Source organism: Python bivittatus, unplaced genomic scaffold (genome assembly GCF_059951505.1).
Source record: "Python bivittatus isolate LINGU-HERP-01145 unplaced genomic scaffold, Pbiv_v1 ctg000020_np1212, whole genome shotgun sequence".
In the NCBI taxonomy this organism is placed as follows: Eukaryota; Metazoa; Chordata; class Lepidosauria; order Squamata; family Pythonidae; genus Python; species Python bivittatus.
Genome location: NW_028277030.1, coordinates 112,112,517 through 112,133,631, shown reverse-complemented (window position 1 = coordinate 112,133,631; position 21,115 = coordinate 112,112,517). Strand labels below are relative to the sequence as shown.

Genomic DNA, 21,115 nt, shown 5'->3' with positions numbered 1-21,115 from the left:
TTTGAATTTAGAGCGGCGCTTGGATTGAATTTGGAGAGGAGTTTGGAGCGTTGCTGGAATCTTCTTGGGAAAGGTGAGGAATGAACTCAGTGTATAGCGTGGAGGTTTAGTTGCATCGCGTGTTTGTATGGATAGAAAGAAAATAAAAAAGAAATCGCTGTTCAGAAGACTCTGGTGTTGCAAATTTTGCCTTTGTACTCGAGAATAAGTCCCACTCGGTTCAGGAGACTTGCTTCCGAGTATTGCATAGAGTAGTGCGTTTTAATTGCTAAGCAACCCACTCGGTTAGGAGATTTGCTTCCGAGTAGTGCATAGAGTAGTGTGTTTTTCCATTGACACCCCCTGAGTTTTAAAATATTTGGCTTCTACCAGATCATATTGACATAATCATATTTCTCATATAAATGTGTATTTAAGTTAGAATTGCTGTTTTTTCTGGACTTTCAAGAGAAGAGTGGTGTGTGTGAATATTGGTGGGGTAAGGAACTGAAAATGAATAAAGGGGATAGAATACTGTATATGTGTGTCAGCCATTTGAGGTAGGCTGGTTCAAAAAACAGGCAGGGTGGGGATTCCAGGAATTCTTTTTACAGTATTGTGATAATGTGGAATAACAGAACTTAAAAGCCTGGCCAAATTTTTCTCTGTCCCATCTTATACTAAAAAAAAGCCAGGGTTATTTTGAGTTTCTTTTTCATATTTTCCACTTCCTCAGGACTCAGTTGTCTTTTCTCCAAGGCCCCACCTAAGGGCTCACTCTTTCCTTCCCCTAAATTCCTTTACACCATGATAGTTTGACGGTCATGGAGATGTGCAGATAGCTGTCAGGCTTCTACAATAACCCTAAAAGCTGGGAGACATTTGGGGATGTTAAGACGGATGTTATGATACTGTGGAATCAAAACACAGAACCCAAATGCGAAATAATCAAGGCTTCACTGCAGTGTTTATTAGACAGTGCGTACTGGAGGGGGACCCCACCAAGGGATAGTGACAGACACCCCCTGCAGACAAAAGAGATGCTCTGATATTTATACATTTCAGGAAAGGGGAGGGAAAAGGATGCATACATACATATTCATCTGATGATGCAGGCATACATAAGTAATAGATCTCAAGTTACTTTTTGCCCCTCTGTTTATCCACTATCTACAAGAAAAATAGTAGCCTTACTGAAAAGAAGAAACAAATCAGTTCAAGGTGCCAAATGCCAGAAAGAACACATTCTCCTTCAAGGCAGATGCCTTAGTGGTTCCCACCAGCTCCAAGGGTGCTGCACATTCTTTTATGTTTCAATTTTATTAAGTCGCTCCAATTCATCTGAAGCCTCTAGAAATTTACTTTCTTCACCCAAAGATGTATTTTCCGACAATACAAAATCCAAAGTTAATTTGGTGGGAGGCACAGGCCAAAGAAGCAGAGAAATAGCATCACCCTGGTTGAAGGTCCCTAACACAGATACTTCTATAAGTCACAGGAAATAACAGTAGAACCTGGTGTGGAGGAGTAGGTAAGGCACATTTATTAGAAGAGGGTAGACAAGGCTGTTGATGGATTTGACTGTAGGGGCTAGAAATGTGTAGAGAATCCAGGAACCTACGGGAAGTTAGTGAAGGATTTTAGGAGCAATAAATCTATTCTACATATAGTTAGAATGGCAAGAAAACTAATGTGCTCCCGTTATTTGGAGCACTACTATGATGTTTCCCCATATACAACTTGACTCCTGAATAGATGTATTGCTACTTCTCGCATATTATTGGTTTATAAGATCCACAGTTGACAAAACTGGATCTGAATAAAATTGGATTACAAACTGGGCAAGAAGCTTACAGTCATTCTATTATTGCATTGTGCTGTGGAAACACGCCTAAGACGACCTGAGCAGAGAAGTACAGCTCCATGAATTTGCAAGGTGGAGCTGAACTTCTCTGCTCAGGTCGTCTTAGGCATGTTTTGCATTTTATTGCTATAAGTAGACTACTTCTAAAGGTGCTGGGGAATTCTAGAAGTGCAATGCTTCCCCAAGTTAGATTTTCTTAGAAGGAGGTCACTGGAGGTTTTATAATATTAGCATTTATAAATATGCAGGCAGAGCAGAATCAAAGTTGAAATGGTTCAGGGAAGCAGCTAGCAAAACTTAGGAATATTATTGCCCCAAAAGAAAACTGTTTCCTTAAACTAATGCAAAATAGCTGCAAAAATGTAAAGAACTGACCCATAAAGCTGGAAAAGGAAATTGGACAACAATCAGAATGCTTGCTTCGTTACTTCTAGCAAAGGAAAAACTGGAACAAAGCCAACTGGAATTGTCTGTGTGCTGATAACACTCCAGTGATCCTGCCTGTTATGTGATCCTGAGTTCCCTTCCTATCTGGTCTCATACATCATGCAAATCTCAGTCAATAGGTAACTAAAGATCAAGAATGGGTTATGTATATGTATCTTACTTAAAACTACATCCCATTCAGTTCAGTGAGACTAATCATTATGTAAGCATGAATTCCTGTGTGGCTTGAAACACAGCATCTATCCTTTATTTATAAACATCTATCCACATAAGTATAATTTTAGACGTTGAAAAATAATTTCTTTCTCCATTTTATGATGTCTTTTATGTATTAGGAGAGTGAAATCTGATGACATGAGCTGGGCTGGGGAAGAGTGGAAAGAGGGTCTTTCTACCAGAGTCCTTCAGAAGATTCAAGAACTTGAAAGTCAAGTTGAGAAATTTAAAAAGGAACGTCAGCAAAGGCAATTTCAACTGGAATCTCTGGAGGCAGCTTTGGAAAAACAGAAGCAGAAGGTAGCATAACTACTATATAGCACAAGTTTAAGTGAAATCCCTTTTAAAAAAAAATACCATTATCACATTTTTCATAACTCCTGTATTGTTTTGATTAAAAGCTTATATACTAAAAGCAGGCAGGTTGTTGTTGCTTTTAGTAGCTCTTTATTTTATGACTAGCTGTTATCTGAGAAAGGAAAAGCTTGGTGACCAGAACTACCCAGAATGCTACACATTATTCTTGGAGGTTAAATAAAAGGGTAAAATTTAATTGAGTATTTACAAGCCACAAACTGTTGGTGTCTTAATGCAAGAAAACAAGAGAACATAGTTCCAAATTCCTTATACATGGAACCATGTATTCTAATATTTCTATCTGGAAAAGATACCTCCTGTTAAAAGGAAGCCCTATATAAGAAATGTGAGCCTCATGATCGTGTTTTGTGTAGCTCCAGTTAAACTTGGTGTCTGCAGATGAACATGCACTGTTTAAATTGGAGCAAAGGCAACACTTGGCTCATAAGTCATATGGGTGGGGCCAGGATGAAAACTTTATTTGTTCAATTTATATGAATATAGTAAAGGAAATGAATTATCATTTATTAAAAATCACAGTTTGGCTGTTTGGAAAGCTTAAAGGCCAGAGCAAAAGGTGTATGGAGCCTTGGGATTGTGCCTAAATATCTAGGGCTGAAATGAGCATAACATAGTTTTGTATCTTTCATCCATTTTTTTTTTAAACCAAAATGCCTAAGAAGACTCAGAGTTAGACTCAGAGATTATGGGAGGGCCATAGAACTGCTTTGATTTCCTTTCAGTATTGTTCACTTTTCATCCTACTGATCCTCCCCAAGCTGATTTCTCTTAGTGGGGAAAATTACAGAGGTCTAATGTAATGGGAAAGGTAGCTTGGTAGCTGGAGGGATGTGAAGGAAGGTCTCTATTTTTCTAAACTGTTAGGTCAACATTTCTTTTTTTTCTTATTTTAATTTGGCAGAAAGAGAAATGGAGCTCTGTTTAATGCCGGGTTAGCTCTTGGTGACTGCAACAGGCTGTTTTTGTCCCCAGCATTGGTTAACTATGCCATGAAATAGGAAATTAGATAACTGTATACTCTCTGTAACCATATGAATCACATATTATAAGAACTGAAGCTTACAGCTTTATAGTGTGACACACACAGGCCTCAGTTCAAGGTATATTTGAGTAGAAGAATGTGAGGGCAAATGTTGACCATATTCTTCTGTCTCCTTTCACACAATCTCTAAGCCCAAATCTAAGAGAAAATGAAACTGAGTAACCCAACCCTCTGCTATCGAAGGAACTGGCCTTAGTTGGGTAGTGAAATTTATTGTGACTGTATATATTTTTTCTGTTTGAGAAATCTACCAGAGTTTAATTTAAAACCTCAATTAAAAATAGCCTGTAGACCATTTGGGTATTGACCTCACAGTAGATTGTTATGACTATATTATATTTTCAGACTCTGTTGCAGCGTTAGCCAAACTGGCAGAGGATAGGTTTAGAGAAAATCAGAAGCTTCTCACTAGTATGGGGCAATACAATTTTCATAAAATATAAGGCTACCAGAACTGGGTTGCAAAAAACTGGACAGCTACTAGTTGGCTACAAAGAGAGGTAGGCAACTCCAGGTTTCCAATCAGCTACATTTTTGCAGCTCAGATTTGGCAGCCCTATAAAATGGCACCTTAAAGTCAGACTATGTGGTTATACATTCATGGATTCTTTATTGGTGCATTCTTTTATTAAGGTTGAAGAGGGAAAAAATGAAGGAGCGACCTTGAAGAGAGAAAACCAGAGCTTGATGGAACTCTGTGATAACCTAGAAAAAAACAGGCAGAAACTTTTTCATGAACTTCAAGGGAAAGAATCACAAATTAACTTTCAAGAAGGACAGCTTATTTCAAGCAAGAAACAGGTTGAAAGGCTAGAGCAAGACCTTAAAAGGTGAATATCTTTCTTTTAAACAAGGGAGTTGGATAGAAGTGGGTTGCACAGTTGTGCTGGCTGGTCAGCACCAAAGCCCTTGCCAACTGTGTGTTTAGCAGTAGCGAGAAGTAAAGTTCCAAATCCAATCTTATTCCTTTGAAACCACCCGGTTTGACTGGAATTGTATCCATTTAGAAGGGCAAAGCTACTCATGCATCACAAAAAGTTGAAAAAACTTTTAAGTTAGAATCTACATGAAAGAAGGAACATTATAGCAGTGTTTAAAATTATACATAGTAAGAAGAAAGTGGAGAGAGACTTCTGCTTTTCTGATAATAAAATCTCTGCTTATACAATGAATCAAGACAAATAAAAGGAGACACTGAGCCCATCATTAATCTATTCAAATTGCTATGATAAGTTGGAATGATGGCCACCAATTTCCACTGCTTTAAGAAGTGGTTGGATAAATTGATGGAGGACAAAGCTATTAGTGGATCCTGATTATGTTGGCTGTGTTTTCCTTCCAGTAACAGTGATAATGTGCCTCTCCAGATCATTTTTGGGAAAACCAAAGCTGGAGGGTGTTATGTCCAACTTGTGGGCATTTCATAAGCATGCAGTTTACCACCTTGAATGGAATACTGATTAGATAGGCCTTTGTTTTGATGTAGCAAAGCTCTTCTGATGTTTTTTAGTTACTAATGAATTATATAAAACAATACTCTTTTTGGCTTTGTTTTATTTCTATAAATAGGAACATTTTCCCTGGGAAATTATAGCATCCAGACTGTCTAAAATTGGCACTGAAAAATTGGGGCCTAGCATCCCACACTGAGCATATTAATAGAAAAGAAGTTTAGTAATTGGTATATCTTGCTTTTTTACTGTTTGTTTCAGCAGAATAGGATAAAGTGGGTCTGGATCCATATTATAATGCAGTGAAGGAAGGCAGTATTAAATTGCAAGCCTGTAATATTCTATATTTGAGGTAAAATAATATTGACTCTTTAATTGCTCCTGTCGAGATTACTATCTTACAATTTCCTAGGTTTTAAATAGTTTCTGATCAAAAGGTTACGTTGTTTATATTCTGTACAAACGTAGCCATATTCTTCCCTTGAAGCAATAGGAATGATTTCTGTGTAAACATATGCTCAATATTTTAAGTGGAAATTAATTCACACTGAATTCACTGGTACAAGTCATTCACTAACGTATCTCCTTACATTCAGTCAGCTGAAATTCAGTCTTAAATGTTTTGTTGCTACCCTAAATTTCTATCCGTTTCATTAAAAAAATAGATACAAATCTGAACTGGAAAGACAACCAAAGACCTTTGGCAGTGGAGATGCATCTTTTGATAACACACCACAGAGAAGCAACACTGGTTCTCCAACACCAATCTACAATGGTATAAGATATATATGTATATTTTTCCCCTGGGGATCTTATGAATAGAATTCTTTCTTTACTGAAAAGTATCTCATTTCAGAATCTTCATCCTTTTTATTGTAAAAGGTTTCTCATGACATTTCTGTTCAACATTAATAGATTCAAAAATCGAAGAACTTCAAAGAAAACCCTGCAAAGAAATTGAAGAAAGAAAACACCTGGAAGCAGAACCAAAGAGCCTGAAGTCTCAAGTAAGAGTTTAAAACACTGGATGGAATACATACATACTAACTGATTTGGAATAGGAAAGGAATCGTATGATTAATAATTTTAAAGTGAAGATTTAAGATTTAATTGAATAGTAATATGTGCTTGTTTGTAGTAATGTAGTGTTTGTGATCAATCATAGGAGGCAGCACTTAGCTACACTGTTTTGTAGTATGTAATCACATAGTCTTGAATTGATAAATTCTAAATGAGGAGAGCAGAGGTGGCCAGGTTTTTTGCAGCCAAGAAACTGTGACATTGGTGATGTAATGATATCACTCAAGTGCTAGGTGGAATTGAGAAGAATTTAATGGGCCAAATCGATGCAAGTATCAATTTTATCCTTAACACACATGCACCCAAGTAGAAAATCAATTCAATTTGTGAAGGAAGGTTGAGGATTTTTTTTACATGCTGCAAGACTCAAAACATCTCTTTTGCATCTTAACTCCTCCAGTTTCTCTTCCCCAAAGCCTGGGTGAAGATGTTGCTTTGCTCACTCTGGGGGATAGAATAGGATGGTGGAGGACTGTCTGTGTCTTCAAGTTGCTCACATGTGAAAAACTGAAATCAAGTCCACAGTTGTTTCATTAGCTTTCACTGAAGCATCTTTATTAAGGCCACTTTCTCTCTTAATTTTAGAAGAAAATTAATCCCTTGCATTCAGAAGGTAATATAAGTCGCAGAGAAATTGCCCGGCACCAAGCTTCCTCATCTGTATTCTCATGGCAACATGAGCAAACTCCAAGCCGCCCTTTGTCCAGCCATCGAGAAACTCCTCATAGCAATGGGTCAACCAAGTCACAATTTCCTTGGGAATCTTCAGCAGCTCCTAGTCACAATATTATAAAATTAGCCAAGAAAGAATTAATCAGTTGCAGTGTCTCCAAGAGCGGCCAGGACTCTTCAATCACTGATCAACTGAAAACACAGAACCAAGGTATCTTAAAAATATTATAAGTAACTTATTTTTGGGTAATATAATAACTACATTTGGGAATGCAGTCATTTTTCTGCAATACCACAATAATATTATCCAACCAATTATCCTTTTTGCCCATTCAGAAAACAGAAGAGGGTACCCAGCAGACTGTAACTCCTTGAGCTCCATAGAGTAGGCAGGACTCAAAATATCACACTTTTTGAGGGGAGGATATGAGGCATTTAAAGTGGTAGAAAATAAACCTTAAGAACTGTAGGGGCTACCTAGACCTATAATACCCTCTTTCAAAATCACCTCCTCCAAAAATCAAGCCATATTCCCCATTTTGAGTGGTGCTAAGGGGCAAAGCGGGAACCTTAAACCTGTGCCGTTAATTTCCCAGCTCCCAAAAGAAATGGGTCCAAAAATGTCAGCCATGCCACTGTAATGAAGTCCTAACATCATCAGTTGCTGCTCCCAGGCGTGATGGAAGGAGAAAATGTAGCTGAAATTGATCATTCACACCTAATTTGCTGCCACAAGATCAGAACATTAGAAGAAAATGCTATAAGTTATACTGAGGATCTGTGATGGAATGGACTTATGAAGGCCAGGCTGTCTCAGCTGAGACTATACTTGGCTTTGGAATGGTACATTTGGGAGAACATGGCACTAACTAGTGGCCCAGGCTAGGACAAAAACTAAATTTGTTTTCATTTTCATTTAATTAAAACTACATATAGTCAATAGGATCCCTTTCCAGTCATGGATTTAGTGATTTTCCATCTTTGATGCACTGTGGTCAAATTATGGCATAATTTGGTAAGGACATTCTGAGGTCTTCTGGATTCTGAGAGTCTTAGGTTGTGCTCAGGAATAATATAGATAGATTCATCCTGCCTGTAAGGAAGTCCAATATATATCAAAGTACACTGTACTGATATTTTTTTAAAAGTATAATTCTTTATATATAGAGTTAAGATCCAGAATTCAGGAACTGGAAAATAAGTTACAAATTCAGACCCAAGATATGAAAGGCAACCTAATGAAGCTTCAGGATACTCAGCTGCAAGTGGAAAATATAAAAATGGAATTCACTGAAAAAGAGAAAACTCTGAACAAGGCTAGAAATGAAATAACTAAAATTACAATACAACTGGAACAAACAACTGATCAGGTAATGTGCTCTTTAAAATCTTACTTGAAACCTTTTAAAATTCAAAGAACATGCAAGCCCAATACTAACTGGGTTTAATATAACATGGTGATTATTTGTCTGCATAACCTGGATCTGTTAGAGAGGATTTGCATAAACTGTACCCATGAATTTACAACTGAGCTAAATATCATAGAAAAGTCATTTTATGAAAATGGATTTGATCCAGCTTGTATAAAGTAAGCAACATCTTGGAGACACAGGACTCAAAGAACCCAAAGAGGGTTTTGCGCACGCACACCCCAGCATGTATAACATATTACCTCTACTACATGCAACCTTTCTCACTATCAACATACAATCACAATCTCCTCCCCTGCAGCCATAATGACAAAAATGCACACATACATGCACAACCTCTCCAAATGCACACAGGTCTTCAGCCAATCAGTGGATATTAAAAACTCTATTGGAGGCCAAGCCAACTCCATGTTTGCTGTCAGTGTCAGTGGAAACGAGTTAGTTTCTGCTGCTTTCCCCAACAGGAGGGTTAAAACTACAACAGTGCAAAGTACTTTGCCATGGAAAGTTCTGATCCCAAAACAATCTCTTCTGAGTGTTTTTGGAACTTGTTCAACATTGAAACAAGCCTGTTCTGAGTGCTTTGAAAGTAGATTGTGGTCTGAACACTTCTGGAACAAGCAGAAGGGCCTGTTCCAGGGTTGCAGAGTTCCATGGTGGAACATTTTAGACAACTCTCGTTACAACAGCTGTTTTGCTGCCATTGCTAACAAAAGCTCTTCAACCACTGCATTTTTTCCTCAGTGAAGGACAGCGAAAGACTTTTCCTCCACAATCTCTTCCTCTTGGTGCCCTAACCCTAACCACTTGGGGAGGGAAGAGGATCATCTTTTGGACTGAATACACTTAATGACTGAAGATTGCTGTTTTGAATAATACTGTACTTGCAAATCTCAACTGTTTCTCACGGTGTTCTTTTACAGTGACAGGAAATGTAAATTTCAGTTTTCATTGCATTGGTCTTCTTGCTTTCCGTCTCTAGCCATAAATATATATTCACTTTTGATCTCATTAACTGTAGGTCTTCTGCCTTTGTTTCTGGAGTTCAAAGCATACTATGTAGCATTTCTACCTACAATTTTGCCCCACAGCAACAGTGCTCTGAGATCTGATGATTGGTCAAAGTCATCCAGTGAGCTTCCATGGCAGATTACATTCAGAGGCTCTGTGGTCCTAGTTCTATGCCTTAGCCATCTCATCACTCTGGCAATTTCTTCTCAACTATCAGATGAGTACCAGAAACATTTCCCATCCATGTTACCTTTACATTCTCTCTTTGCAGCTTGCAGTAAAAGAGGAAAAGTTCAGAAAACTCTCAAATGAGCTAAACTGTCAGAAGCAAAATTTTGAAAGTGTGCAGTGTGCTTTACAACAGAAGATTAAAGACAAAGACAAAGAACACCAAGAGGTGAGGTGCTGCATTGTAGCTGAACCTACACAGGAAAGGTGGACGTTTTTACAGGCATAGCAAAGAGGCAAGTAGCATGCTGCAATGCAGATCACGCTTTGCAGTGTACTCTTATTGTGTCTCTGCTAGGCACTCATCTGCTTATACCTATTCATTAGCAGCATGAATTAGAAGGCTGGACATGCCTACTTAATGTGCCCCATAAATTCAAGGGTTCGTAATCCTGGCTGAATATCTACAGATATATTCCTTCATTGGGGCTTCAGATTATATTGTCTGTAATTCTTATCATCATTGACTATTGCCCATGCTGACCGCTGACAGTGGGAGTTAGCTCTACAAAGTATCTGGGGATAGAAGAATAAAAACCACTAGATAGGGCGGTTGCAGCTTTCATAGAGAAAACATTGAAGGAAACTTATGCATTTCCAATTGAAAAAAAAAAAAAACATTTTAATAGCTAACAGAACTGAACTTGGGAAATATTTGTGAAGTCTAATCTTTGCAGAGTTTCTGGATTTAGGATCTCATGTTTCTTTATAAGAGAAAATATTTAGTTCTAGTGTTCACATTTACATGAGTAGAAAGAATTGTCTCAGCCAAGAATATGGTTTGAGAGCCAACATGTACATGGATCTTGAGTCTTGGTCCAGGTAGTGTAACAGGATAACTAGCAATTTTAAGTATGTTCAGTTCTATGGCAGCTTCTGCCTACCACATTTAGAAAAGTTACCAGATAGATATCATACAAAACATTGATGTTGGTGTTTGCAAATGGTCTGTAGCATTAGCAGCAGCCACCAGGAAAATTTACTCAGTTCCAGAAATTGTATCAGGGACAAGATGGATGGTTTAGCCCAAGTTTGTCATTATATACTGCCTTAAGCTAATAAAAAATATTCTTGGGTAGAAGGATTATTTTTCATCTTCTTTCCTCTAGTACTGGAATTGTTTTGCAATTTTTCCTTACTGGTCAGCGTTGAAATATTTTGATACCTTGTTCAAATGATTAAAAGAAAAAGAAGTATTAGGTTTTATGCACAGTGCATATAAGATCTTGGAACATTTGGGACAAAGTGCAAAGTATATATGGGAACATATCTGTAACTTCAATATTTTAGTTTAAAATATAGCTACAGATTAATTTCTGACGAATTTAGAATTATCAGTCATTCAAGACAGAAATAGCTTCTGTTATGTGACCCTGCTTGTTCCATGATTTCTATATTTTGAACCTGTAGTGGACACCCAACCTGGGCCTCCAGATGTGTGAATTACAATCCCAAAATTCTCATTCCATGCATCTAGTTGACATTAGGGCTGGAGAAAATTACAACAGACCCTACAGTTTCTCTACCATTTATATCTTGAGATGTAATTCAGGTATAATTACAATACCTTGGGCAAGACAAACACTTGATGGGAAAGATTTATGTTTCTAGAAAGCTGGACTTTTCCAACATCATTTTAAGAAAAAGTTGACTTTTTCTATGATCTTATTTTTAGCAAGAATATTTCTATACTATTTACTGTTTTTTATGACTACAAATTAAAGCTTTCCATCTTTTACATTCTCACAACAAAACAGCAGTTGGAAAAAAATGCCAAGGACTGTACAGAGAAATTGAGTCAACTTGAACAGGCTATGCAAACAATGCAGTGGAAGGAAAATGAACTGAAAGAAAACTATGAGGTACATTCAAATTGTAAGTTATTATATACCTAGGGCAGAGATGAAACAAGATGGAGCATACAAGCACCAATGTATCCTTAGGCACCAAGCTCCCTGTCCTCCTGGTGTTTTTAAAACAATTCTTTGAGTGAAAAATCTGTAAGAAACGATCATGGAACAAAGCAAACGTTAACTTATAGAATTATATTTATTTGCCAGAATGCCTTTGGGTTCCACAAAGATTTCCCTGAGATCTGGAGAACATCCTGGAGATTAATTTGCCTTTTGATCAATAGGTTTTTACCAACCAGGCATGCCCACTAAGCAACAAGAGAACAGGCAGCCTACAGTTGCCATTTTGTGAAAGTGCCTACCATATGCTCTCAGAAAGGTGCCCCTGACTTAATATGAACTATCATTATCTTACTCCAATACACAGTTATATTTACAGTAGGAACAAAGCAGCTGCAGAGTTGTTTGTGATTGCTGTGAATGGTCATTAGACAAAATGATTCCCAGCCATACCTTGGTTTCAAAATATGTGAAAAGAGTGAAGGCAGTGTTGGTGATATCGGTTAGATCAGTGTTTCATAACCTCAGCAGCTTTAAGATGTGTGGATTTCAACTCCCAGAATTCCCCAGCCAGCACGGGAGTTGAAGTCCACACATCTTAAAGTTGCTGAAGTTGAGAAACACTGGGTTAGATAAAGGAGGCATTTTGAGATGTAGTAGAAATCAGATAAAATAAAGAAATTTGGGGTAGATACTCCATTTAAGCAAAGTTTCCTATAATATAGCACAGGGCCTCATGGCATGGCTTTTAAACAATTAACAGATGACAGGCCCCAAAAAGAGTTGACATTAATATATTATAGGAAAAGTTGAAATGAATAAAGCTAGCAACCTGGAGGGGAAGGGTAATGAAATGCCAAGAAATTATGTATTTTTGAGAACTAGGCATTAAATACAGTACATTACCAATGTTTTTACTAGTTGTGATCTGCCTGTAACTTATTCCTTTTCTCATTATTGATAAACATGCCAATATTCTTCTTTGTTTGTTGTCTGGAAACTGCAGTGACTGTTCATTCTCTACCAAAATGCAGTAGGCTCAGCTTTTATAGAAACTTTTGGGACATTCAGCATCGCTGCTCTCAGATAGGTTGAAGTTTCCCAGATCTCAATTGTTTAAGCCCGCAGTTCCCAAACTGTGTGCCATGGCACCCTGGGACAGTGTAACAAACTCACAGGGGTACTGCAGGATATTTTAGATTATTGCAACTTCCATTTGTGAAGCTGTGTTTTGGGCAGTCTTTTAGCCTAGGGCACCATGAAAGAGTTACTGAGACACTAAGACTGCCGTGAACCAAGAAAGCTGGGCAACCTCTAGTTTGATGAGGAACAACGAGATCTTATTGTAGTGTAGTACATTTGTAGATCCACCCAATGGCACAGTGTCAACCAGCTTCCTGTGACTCAATGCCCTTCAGATGTGCTGGACTACAAATCCTTGCTGGCTGGGGCAATGGGAATTGTAGTCCAGTACATCTGAATGGCAGCAGATTGGAGAAGGTTGCTCCAGAGCAATTTGGACCAGTTGCCTTGCAGAATCATATGCTTGCTGATCGCATGTGTAACAGAAATGGGGTAGCTTGGGGAGAGTATAGTGCCCTGTTGCTTCTTTGCGTATAGTCCAATGCTAAAGGACTTGTACCTGGATCTTTAAAAATCCTGCAGACTTAATTGGCCATATTTGTATTCTGGAAGCATTTAATGGTAATCGTTATAGGTTGCAATTCCCATTGCATGTTCCATCCACCTAAAGTCCTTGACCTCAATCATACTCGAAGAAGTTTGTTTGTTTTTTTAATAACCATCATGTCAAGATCCTGCTTACTCTCAAAACTGTTAAAGAACAAGAGGCAATGTATGAAGTGAAGTAGAGATGTGGTGGCAACAAGTATGGTTTTTAAAGGCAGAAAGGTACGGTGAATGGTATAACCTAGTTTTAGCCATGTATCCTTTTTTCCACTCTTATGTCATCCCTTAATTTTCTTTGGCTTCCTCTTTTTTACTCCTTTTTCACTCTCCATAGAACCCTAAAAAGAAATAGCATAATGGATTTGTATGTCAAAAATTGCCAGAATACTTTGGGAGAACATTAGCACAATCCCCTGATTTTCTAACAATTTTGTTTGTTAGAGAGGTGAGGAGAGGCAGAGGTTGATCAACAGAAGCACCAAGAAGTTCAGCCTTGCTCTCAGGCTGATTTGCTTCAATAGCTGGAAATACAAACCTGCTTTGCCAGCAAATTTCCAGCTTATGCTTCCCATCCTGGTGGCCCCTTCCCTTACACTTGGCTTGGGTGCCTTGGTGCCCATCTGCTGGTAGCAACTCAATGGATAATTGAGGGCTCGAGACCAACAAAGCTCTGCCAATGCCATCTGTTATCTTAGCAGCTCAGGAGTGGGTGGTGCACGAATGTATGTGCCATTTTCTTTCGGAAAGATTCTTTATTTTATTCCCACGAGGGACAGAGTTAAAAAGACCAGCAGGCTTTTGTTTTTTTTAATGCTTTGAGGTTGAGAGCAAAGTGTCCCCAAATCTTTCACATTCTCTGTTAGTATTAAAAAAGGATGTAAAAACAAACAAAAAAGTCATGCTTTCCAGCATCTGTAATAGACAAAGATGCCTGGCATTTGATTTAGGGATTCTCAAGATAACGGAGTATCTGTCAAAAGGCTGGCCTCTAAGCTATCCTGATACTGAACTTTGTCTTAGATGCTGGTTCTACTCCAAGACCTTTGGCTGTTGTCTAGTTTCTTCTTTTTAAACTCTAAAAGAGATGCATTTGGATTGTGGTTCTCCAGTACTTTTTTTAGCCTGTGGAAACCTCACTGTGGCACAATTTATATCAGGCTAGATGTTTCCTTCGTTAGCAGCTGCACTCGGCAGCTGCTCGGAGTGCACTGACTTTCAGTGTAGTTGCCAGTGAGGCAATATTTTTGCTGCTGTCCTCATAATGTCTAAGAAAGTATAGGACACTTGATGGCTGGTGTGGGTCTTCCGGGCTCTGTGGCCATGTTCTGGAAGTTTTGTTTCCTAACGTTTCGCCAGCATCTGTGACCCGCATCTTCAGAGGGCAGGAGCACAGAGAGGAGCAGTTCTCTCTGTGCCCAGGATGATGTGACCCTGTTGTGGATATTTATAGAGATCAGCGAGGGTGCCTGAAGGGGTGTGTGGGGTGTGTGTGTGGGGTTTGGGTTAATGAGTGGCTGCTTGTTTTGGTGTCAGAATATGTGTGTATCTTCCTGGGGGTTAGGCAGGGTTTTTTCTATTGAGTTGTTAACGAGTGGCTGCTGAGGGTGATTAGCATGTTCATTGTGTGAATTGTTTGCGCATCCTGGTGGTTGAGCTGAGTTCATTGACCTTTTGCAGGCTGTATTTTTCAGGATTGGTAGCCAGGTTTTGTTGATTTTTAGACTTTCCTCTTTTTTATTGAAACTGTGCTGGTGTTTGTGCGTCTCAATGGCTTCCCGGTATAGCCTGGTATAGTGGCTGTTGGTGTTGTCCAGTATCTCTGTGTTTTCAAATAGGATTTTGTGTCCAGTGTGCTTGAGAGCATGTTCAGCTACTGCAGATTTTTCTGGTTGCTGTAGTCTGCAGTGTCTTTCGTGTTCTTTTATCCTGGTATGGATGCTGCGTTTTGTGGTCCCGATGTATACTTGTCCGCAGCTGCATGGTATGCGGTATACCCCTGCGGCGGTGAGGGGATCCACACAATGAACATGCTAATCACCCTCAGCAGCCACTCATTAACAACTCAATAGAAAAAACCCTGCCTAACCCCCAGGAAGATACACACATATTCTGACACCAAAACAAGCAGCCACTCGTTAACCCAAACCCCCCACACACACCCCACACACCCCTTCAGGCACCCTCGCTGATCTCTATAAATACCCACAACAGGGTCACATCATCCTGGGCACAGAGAGAACTGCTCCTCTCTGTGCTCCTGCCCTCTGAAGATGCCGGTCACAGATGCTGGCGAAACGTTAGGAAACAAAACTTCCAGAACACGGCCACACAGCCCAGAAGACCCACACCAGCCATTGTATTCCGGCCCTGAAAGCCTTCAACAATAGGACACTTGGCTACTGGATTTTCACACCTGATAAGGATGTTTGGGTTGGGATTGCAGGTAGGTTATAGTTTCTTTTTGGAGAAAATGTTTCTCTTTTTTATTCATCCATCAGTTACTACCTTCCCAATTTCATAGGAAGTTAAGAAGCAAAATAGCCTTCTCAGCTGCCAGTCTGCTGAACAACTGCAAGAAATTTCTCATCTAAAAGAGGAACTCTGTAGCACTAAACTCTTCCTACAGCAGAGTCAGCATATTGCTGAAGACCTGAAAAGTAAGTCATGGGGTTTCTGTTGTGCTTAATAACAGACTTTATTTCAATACAAGATCCCAGTGTGTGGCACACACTTGGTAAAATCTCATTTGAATGCTATGGTGCACCATTGTGGTTTAAAAAACCAGACCATTAGAATTTGCATTATGTTCTGCAGTGGAAACCTTACCAGCCATAGTCAGAAAGCCAAGAGTTCACAACTGATATCAGAAATACTTATGCTTATTCTCCCTTCTTTAATTATGTATCAATCATGTCATTTTCCCTTTCAGTTTCAAAACCTCATCTAAGGAAAACTATTTGAACCTTTTCTTCTAGACAAAACAAACCATAGTTCTATCCAAATTTCATAAGTGTATGATTGCTTATATGATTTGTCTATTTCTTTCTAACTGCTAGGCATAACGTGACATTTATTTTTTTATTTTATTTATTTATTGTGTTTATGAACTGCCAGATTCTACAAAAATGACTCCTGGTCGTTTACAAATTAGAAACAGACAAACACAAGCATTAAGCAGTAAATGTAATGGTTACCATTCATTCTCCAAAGACCTAGAACAACTGTGTCTTGGACAGTCTCCAGTAGGCCAACAAGGAAGGTACAAATCTAATCTCATGGGGGCTGCAACAGAATAACACTACTTGTGAGTGTCAGCCCCCTTCACCTTCCCTATGTAGGGGAGCATTAAAAGATGTTGGAGGAAGGTCCAAATTGGATGAGTTGGGAAGAATACTCTTATGTGGAGAAGAGACCTGTTAAGTACTTTGACATAAACTGTTTTACCTCAGAATCTAGTTCATTTTCATGGCTTCATTTTAAAGGTAACTGGAATATTCAACAAATTGTTTTACATGTTATGCCTTTGATATTTCAAAACATAGTGTGGAAAACCTGAAGCCACTCTACACACCTGGTCCTCCTTCTCATGGGCAAGATTTAATAAGTATCTTCCTTCAATCAATCAACAGTTTGACGCTGTATCCAGATGACGTTTGTAAACCATAATTTTTCCTGCTATGCAATCTAAGTTGTCTGATTCAGATGAAATGGCAAATTGTAGTTTAATATTTCCCAGGAGCATGAAGATAGGAGCAGTTATCACAGGAGCATAGAATTTTTGGAATGTTAAGGCTTCATAGCCAGAATAGGAGCCTGTATTTTGTCAGTTTATATTTTAATCTTTGTAAATTAAGCATTTTATATTTTTATGTCTTTTTAATGGCTCTCCTTGCAGATAAAAATTGTTCACTGGAAAAAGAATTAAAATTGCTTCAAGAAAAACTGAACAAGCAAGATAATTCTGTTGCTTTGGAAAAGATGAGACTTGCTGTTTCTGATGTTGAACATGAACGAGATTCTCTCCAGCAAATTCTGAAGCACAAAGAAAATATAATTGAAGAGCTCAATATGAAACTGAAAAACATGGAAACTCTGCAGAAAACTAGTGTGGAATGTGAAGGCCTTAAAAAAGAGATTGTGATTCTTTCCCAGTGGAAAACAAAAAGCAAACAACTCTTGAATGAGCTAGATTTAGAAAAAGAAGAATTAATGAGCAAAATGCGCAGTTTGGAAAGTGCTTTAATGGCTGAACAACTTAAACATCATGAGAAGGGAACTGCTGTCAAAGATGAACATGAACAATTTAGTGAACAGCTGAACATTTTTGAGCAGGTGGTGAAAGAAAAAACAACCGAACTAGAGGCACAAAGAAAAGCCTATAGTGACCTCCAGCAAAAAACAGCAATGTCTGAGGAAAAACTTCAGAAAGAGAGAGAAAACAATTCACTGAAATTATCTGAGTTCACCAAAGAGCTGGACATCTTACAGAAAAGGCTCCAGTCTGCAAGAAATGAAGTGTTAGAAAAGGGGAAATGTATTGTCTCCCTTGAAGCATCCTTAGCTTCTCACACACAGTTAAATGCATTCCTTCAGAAACAGGTTGAAGAGCTGGTCCAAACCAGAGATGAAATGGAAAGAAAATTAGCTGAAATAGCAGAGCCAAGACATCAAATCTTTATTCAGGAGTTGGAGCAGCAGATCAGTAAATTACGAGAAGCTGTTTTCCAAAAGGAGACCTTGCTTTCCAAAGCCTTATCAGCTCTTGAAGGAAAAAACAAGGATCTACAAAAGTTGATTGAGGAATCAGATAGGCAACAAGCAGAGATTCAAGATTTAAAAGTGAGCAATGTGCTGCTTAAGGATTTGGTCCAGCAATTAAAAGTTATGAGCTCAAAGGAACCAAATGCATCTACAGAAATATCCTTAGAACAAGGTGAAACAGAAGGACTTCAGGATGAAAGCTCCAAGCTTAAGAATACTATCAATATTTTGAAAGAAGAAATCTTAGACATAAAGCAAGAAAACCAGTATCTTTCCAAAAGTTTCAGAGGAAGGAAGGAAAGTTATTTGGAGCTGTCACAAAGAAAGCAAGAGAAGAGCTTGTTACTGCCAGAAGCTGATGAAGAAGTAGAAAGGAAATGTACATCAGTTGAACCAAAGGAAGATTGTTTAGAAAGTGCTATAAGGAATCAAGCTTGCCATTTGAAGGTACAAAAAGCCAAATGTGATACCCAAGAGAAAGAGTTTATGAACAAATGTGACCAGTTACAGAATAAGCTGATCTCCTTGGAGAAGAAAAAGAGTACTTTGTTTTGGCAACTTGAAAAAAATCACTCAATATCTGAAGAAGCAAAGAGCTTAAGACAGGAGGGGACAGGACAAAATAACAGGCACTCTTCTGTAAACATCTTGGTGCAAAAACTGATCTCAGAAATCAAAGCAAGTGAGCATGCAGTGCTTGAATTTATTTTAGATGGGACAACATTGGAACAGCTGAGGGTATTTATAGAAGAAAGAGAGGATGAAGTTAATAAGTATCAAGTGAAGCTTGAGCTGCTTCAGATGGATCTTGAGGACAGAGAAATTTCTATAGAAAACTATGCTGATCAGGTAAAGAACTTGGAGATGATATTGAGAACTATGGAGATAAAAATGGAAGAAAGTGAAATGAAAAAAGCGAAGTTGCTGCATAAATTGCAAGCACTTAAAGATTTACAAAATTCAGCCTTAAAGATGAAAGAGAGAAGTGGAAATGACCAATCACCAATGTGTTTCAGTGCTGTTATCAAGGACAATTTTAACTTACAGAAAGATGCCAAGTGTTCATCAGTTCCTCATGATCTGATGCCCAGCCAAAATGATTATCTCCAATTAGTATCCTCCCTACACATGACAATGAGCAAGCTAAATGAGTTGGAGAAAATGTGTGAACACCTGCAGAAAGAAGAGTCAACATTAGCATCACAGCTGAAAGACTCACAGTTGGAATGCATCATAAGCACAGATACTATGGCAAAAGAATTAATGGAAAAAATGAATAGGCTGAATGTAGAGACCATTTCTGTTTCTGATAAATTAATAGATAAGAGTGAAATAGAAGCACAACCTGATATGGAAGAAATGCCCTTAATAACTCCAGAAGATTATGAGAGATTTGATTACGAACATTTGAAATTAATTAACAAAGAAATCAAAACAGGGTTGTATGGAATCAAGGAAAAGTTCTTTTCTTTGAAAAATGAATATGAAATTGTAGATATTCAAAACCTGAATATGGCCTTTGAATTGTCAGAGTTGCAATCCTGCAGTGAGATGCTTAAAGAAAAAAATACTGCATTGCCAATACATCTCAACAAAGCGGAGATGGTTTCTTTTCCAATACAGATGACACTAAGTTCAGTTAATAAGGAATTTGAAGCATATGGAAAATTTTGTATAGAGACTCTGTGTTGCAATGAAGTCTTCCCCTGTACAAGCCCAATGCTTTTGGAGCCTGATTTGGACAATGATGTATCATCAACTGAAATGGGAGGACCATATCAAAACAAACAAATTGGTCTGGAAGATACACCTGAACAATTTAATATTGCTGGTGAGTTATATAGCAATGATGCCTGGACCTCTCTCACTAAACAGGTAGCTAGAAGACATCTTAAAAATGAAGTCAAACATTTTCAATGTGAATGTTGTGAAAACTCCTTTAAGATGCTTAAGGAATCATTTAGATCTCATAAGATTCTGGAAGGTGAGGAAATAGAAAAGATTCAAGAGCTGCTCCTTTCTGCAAAGAAGGAACTAGATGGCCTTCAGAAACAAAGTATATCTGACAATGAGCACTGGCAACAAAAACTTCAGAAGGTGATCCTGCAAGTGGCATCTGAACTGCCAGCTGAGAAGAAACTTCCTCAGCTGTTCCCTCAGAAACAAGGAGAACTACAAAACCTTGATTTAAGTTCTCATCCAATAATTTGTGCTGACACTGACCAAGTAAGTTTGCCTAATGTGACTGACTCTCTTTAAGCATATTCAAGGAAGTAACCCTATCCTGGGTTTCCTTATTTTGCAGCGCAATGGGGGTTAGTTTGTTTGGTGATTGAGAGGTTGCTAGTCAAGACCCTTAAGAAGCTTTAACATAGCCCTTTCCCAAAACACAAACATGGAATTCATTGCACTTTGATTTGCTTTGGGGTCAGACATTTTAACAGCACTGAAAACTGATAACCCTGTGATCAGAAGTAGTTGGAATTAAAGTACAGATTTGTTTTTATATCTGAATTCTAAAAGAGCAGCTACTCATTAACTTATTAGTCTGAGTTTGTGCCAATTAAATTAAATCCTTCTCTGGCTCCAGCCAATTTTTTATTGTACAATCAGACACAAAATAAGCCATTTTTGACAGCAAGAAAGCAGCCTTGTTACTCTTTCTGTTCCGTGTGCCAAGATAATAAATATTAGTCCTTGTGGTGTAGGTTCTTTCAAGTCTTAGCAACACCTGTAGAACACTAGATTGGGGAAGGCTGCCATAATGCATAATTTTAAGGCCGATTCTGGCTTTACAGAATTACACATATTTATATGAAAAGCAGCTCACAAAATGAGCCTACTTGGTAGTTAATGTCAGATAAAAGTACAGAGGATAGAACAGACACTTTGGAAGCACATTCACAATCCTGACTCAGGAGAAAATCAATATGCCTAAGCAATGAATAGGAACA

At 38.3% G+C, this 21,115-nt stretch overlaps 1 protein-coding gene across 2 annotated transcripts in view; it reads left to right on the top strand.

The window, feature by feature from the left end:
- Positions 1–21,115, top strand: part of CENPF (centromere protein F) — a 33,510-nt gene continuing 12,395 nt past the window's right edge. For both annotated transcript variants that reach the window (XM_088146718.1, XM_025169574.2), the window contains exons 1-11: positions 1–73; positions 2,626–2,806; positions 4,560–4,756; positions 6,043–6,152; positions 6,293–6,384; positions 7,043–7,340; positions 8,297–8,499; positions 9,842–9,967; positions 11,556–11,660; positions 15,922–16,057; positions 17,296–20,387. In XM_088146718.1, coding sequence (XP_088002844.1) covers positions 2,645–2,806; positions 4,560–4,756; positions 6,043–6,152; positions 6,293–6,384; positions 7,043–7,340; positions 8,297–8,499; positions 9,842–9,967; positions 11,556–11,660; positions 15,922–16,057; positions 17,296–20,387 — 4,521 coding nt within the window. In that variant the 5' untranslated portion in view covers positions 1–73; positions 2,626–2,644. The remainder of the gene's footprint in view (positions 74–2,625; positions 2,807–4,559; positions 4,757–6,042; positions 6,153–6,292; positions 6,385–7,042; positions 7,341–8,296; positions 8,500–9,841; positions 9,968–11,555; positions 11,661–15,921; positions 16,058–17,295; positions 20,388–21,115) is intronic.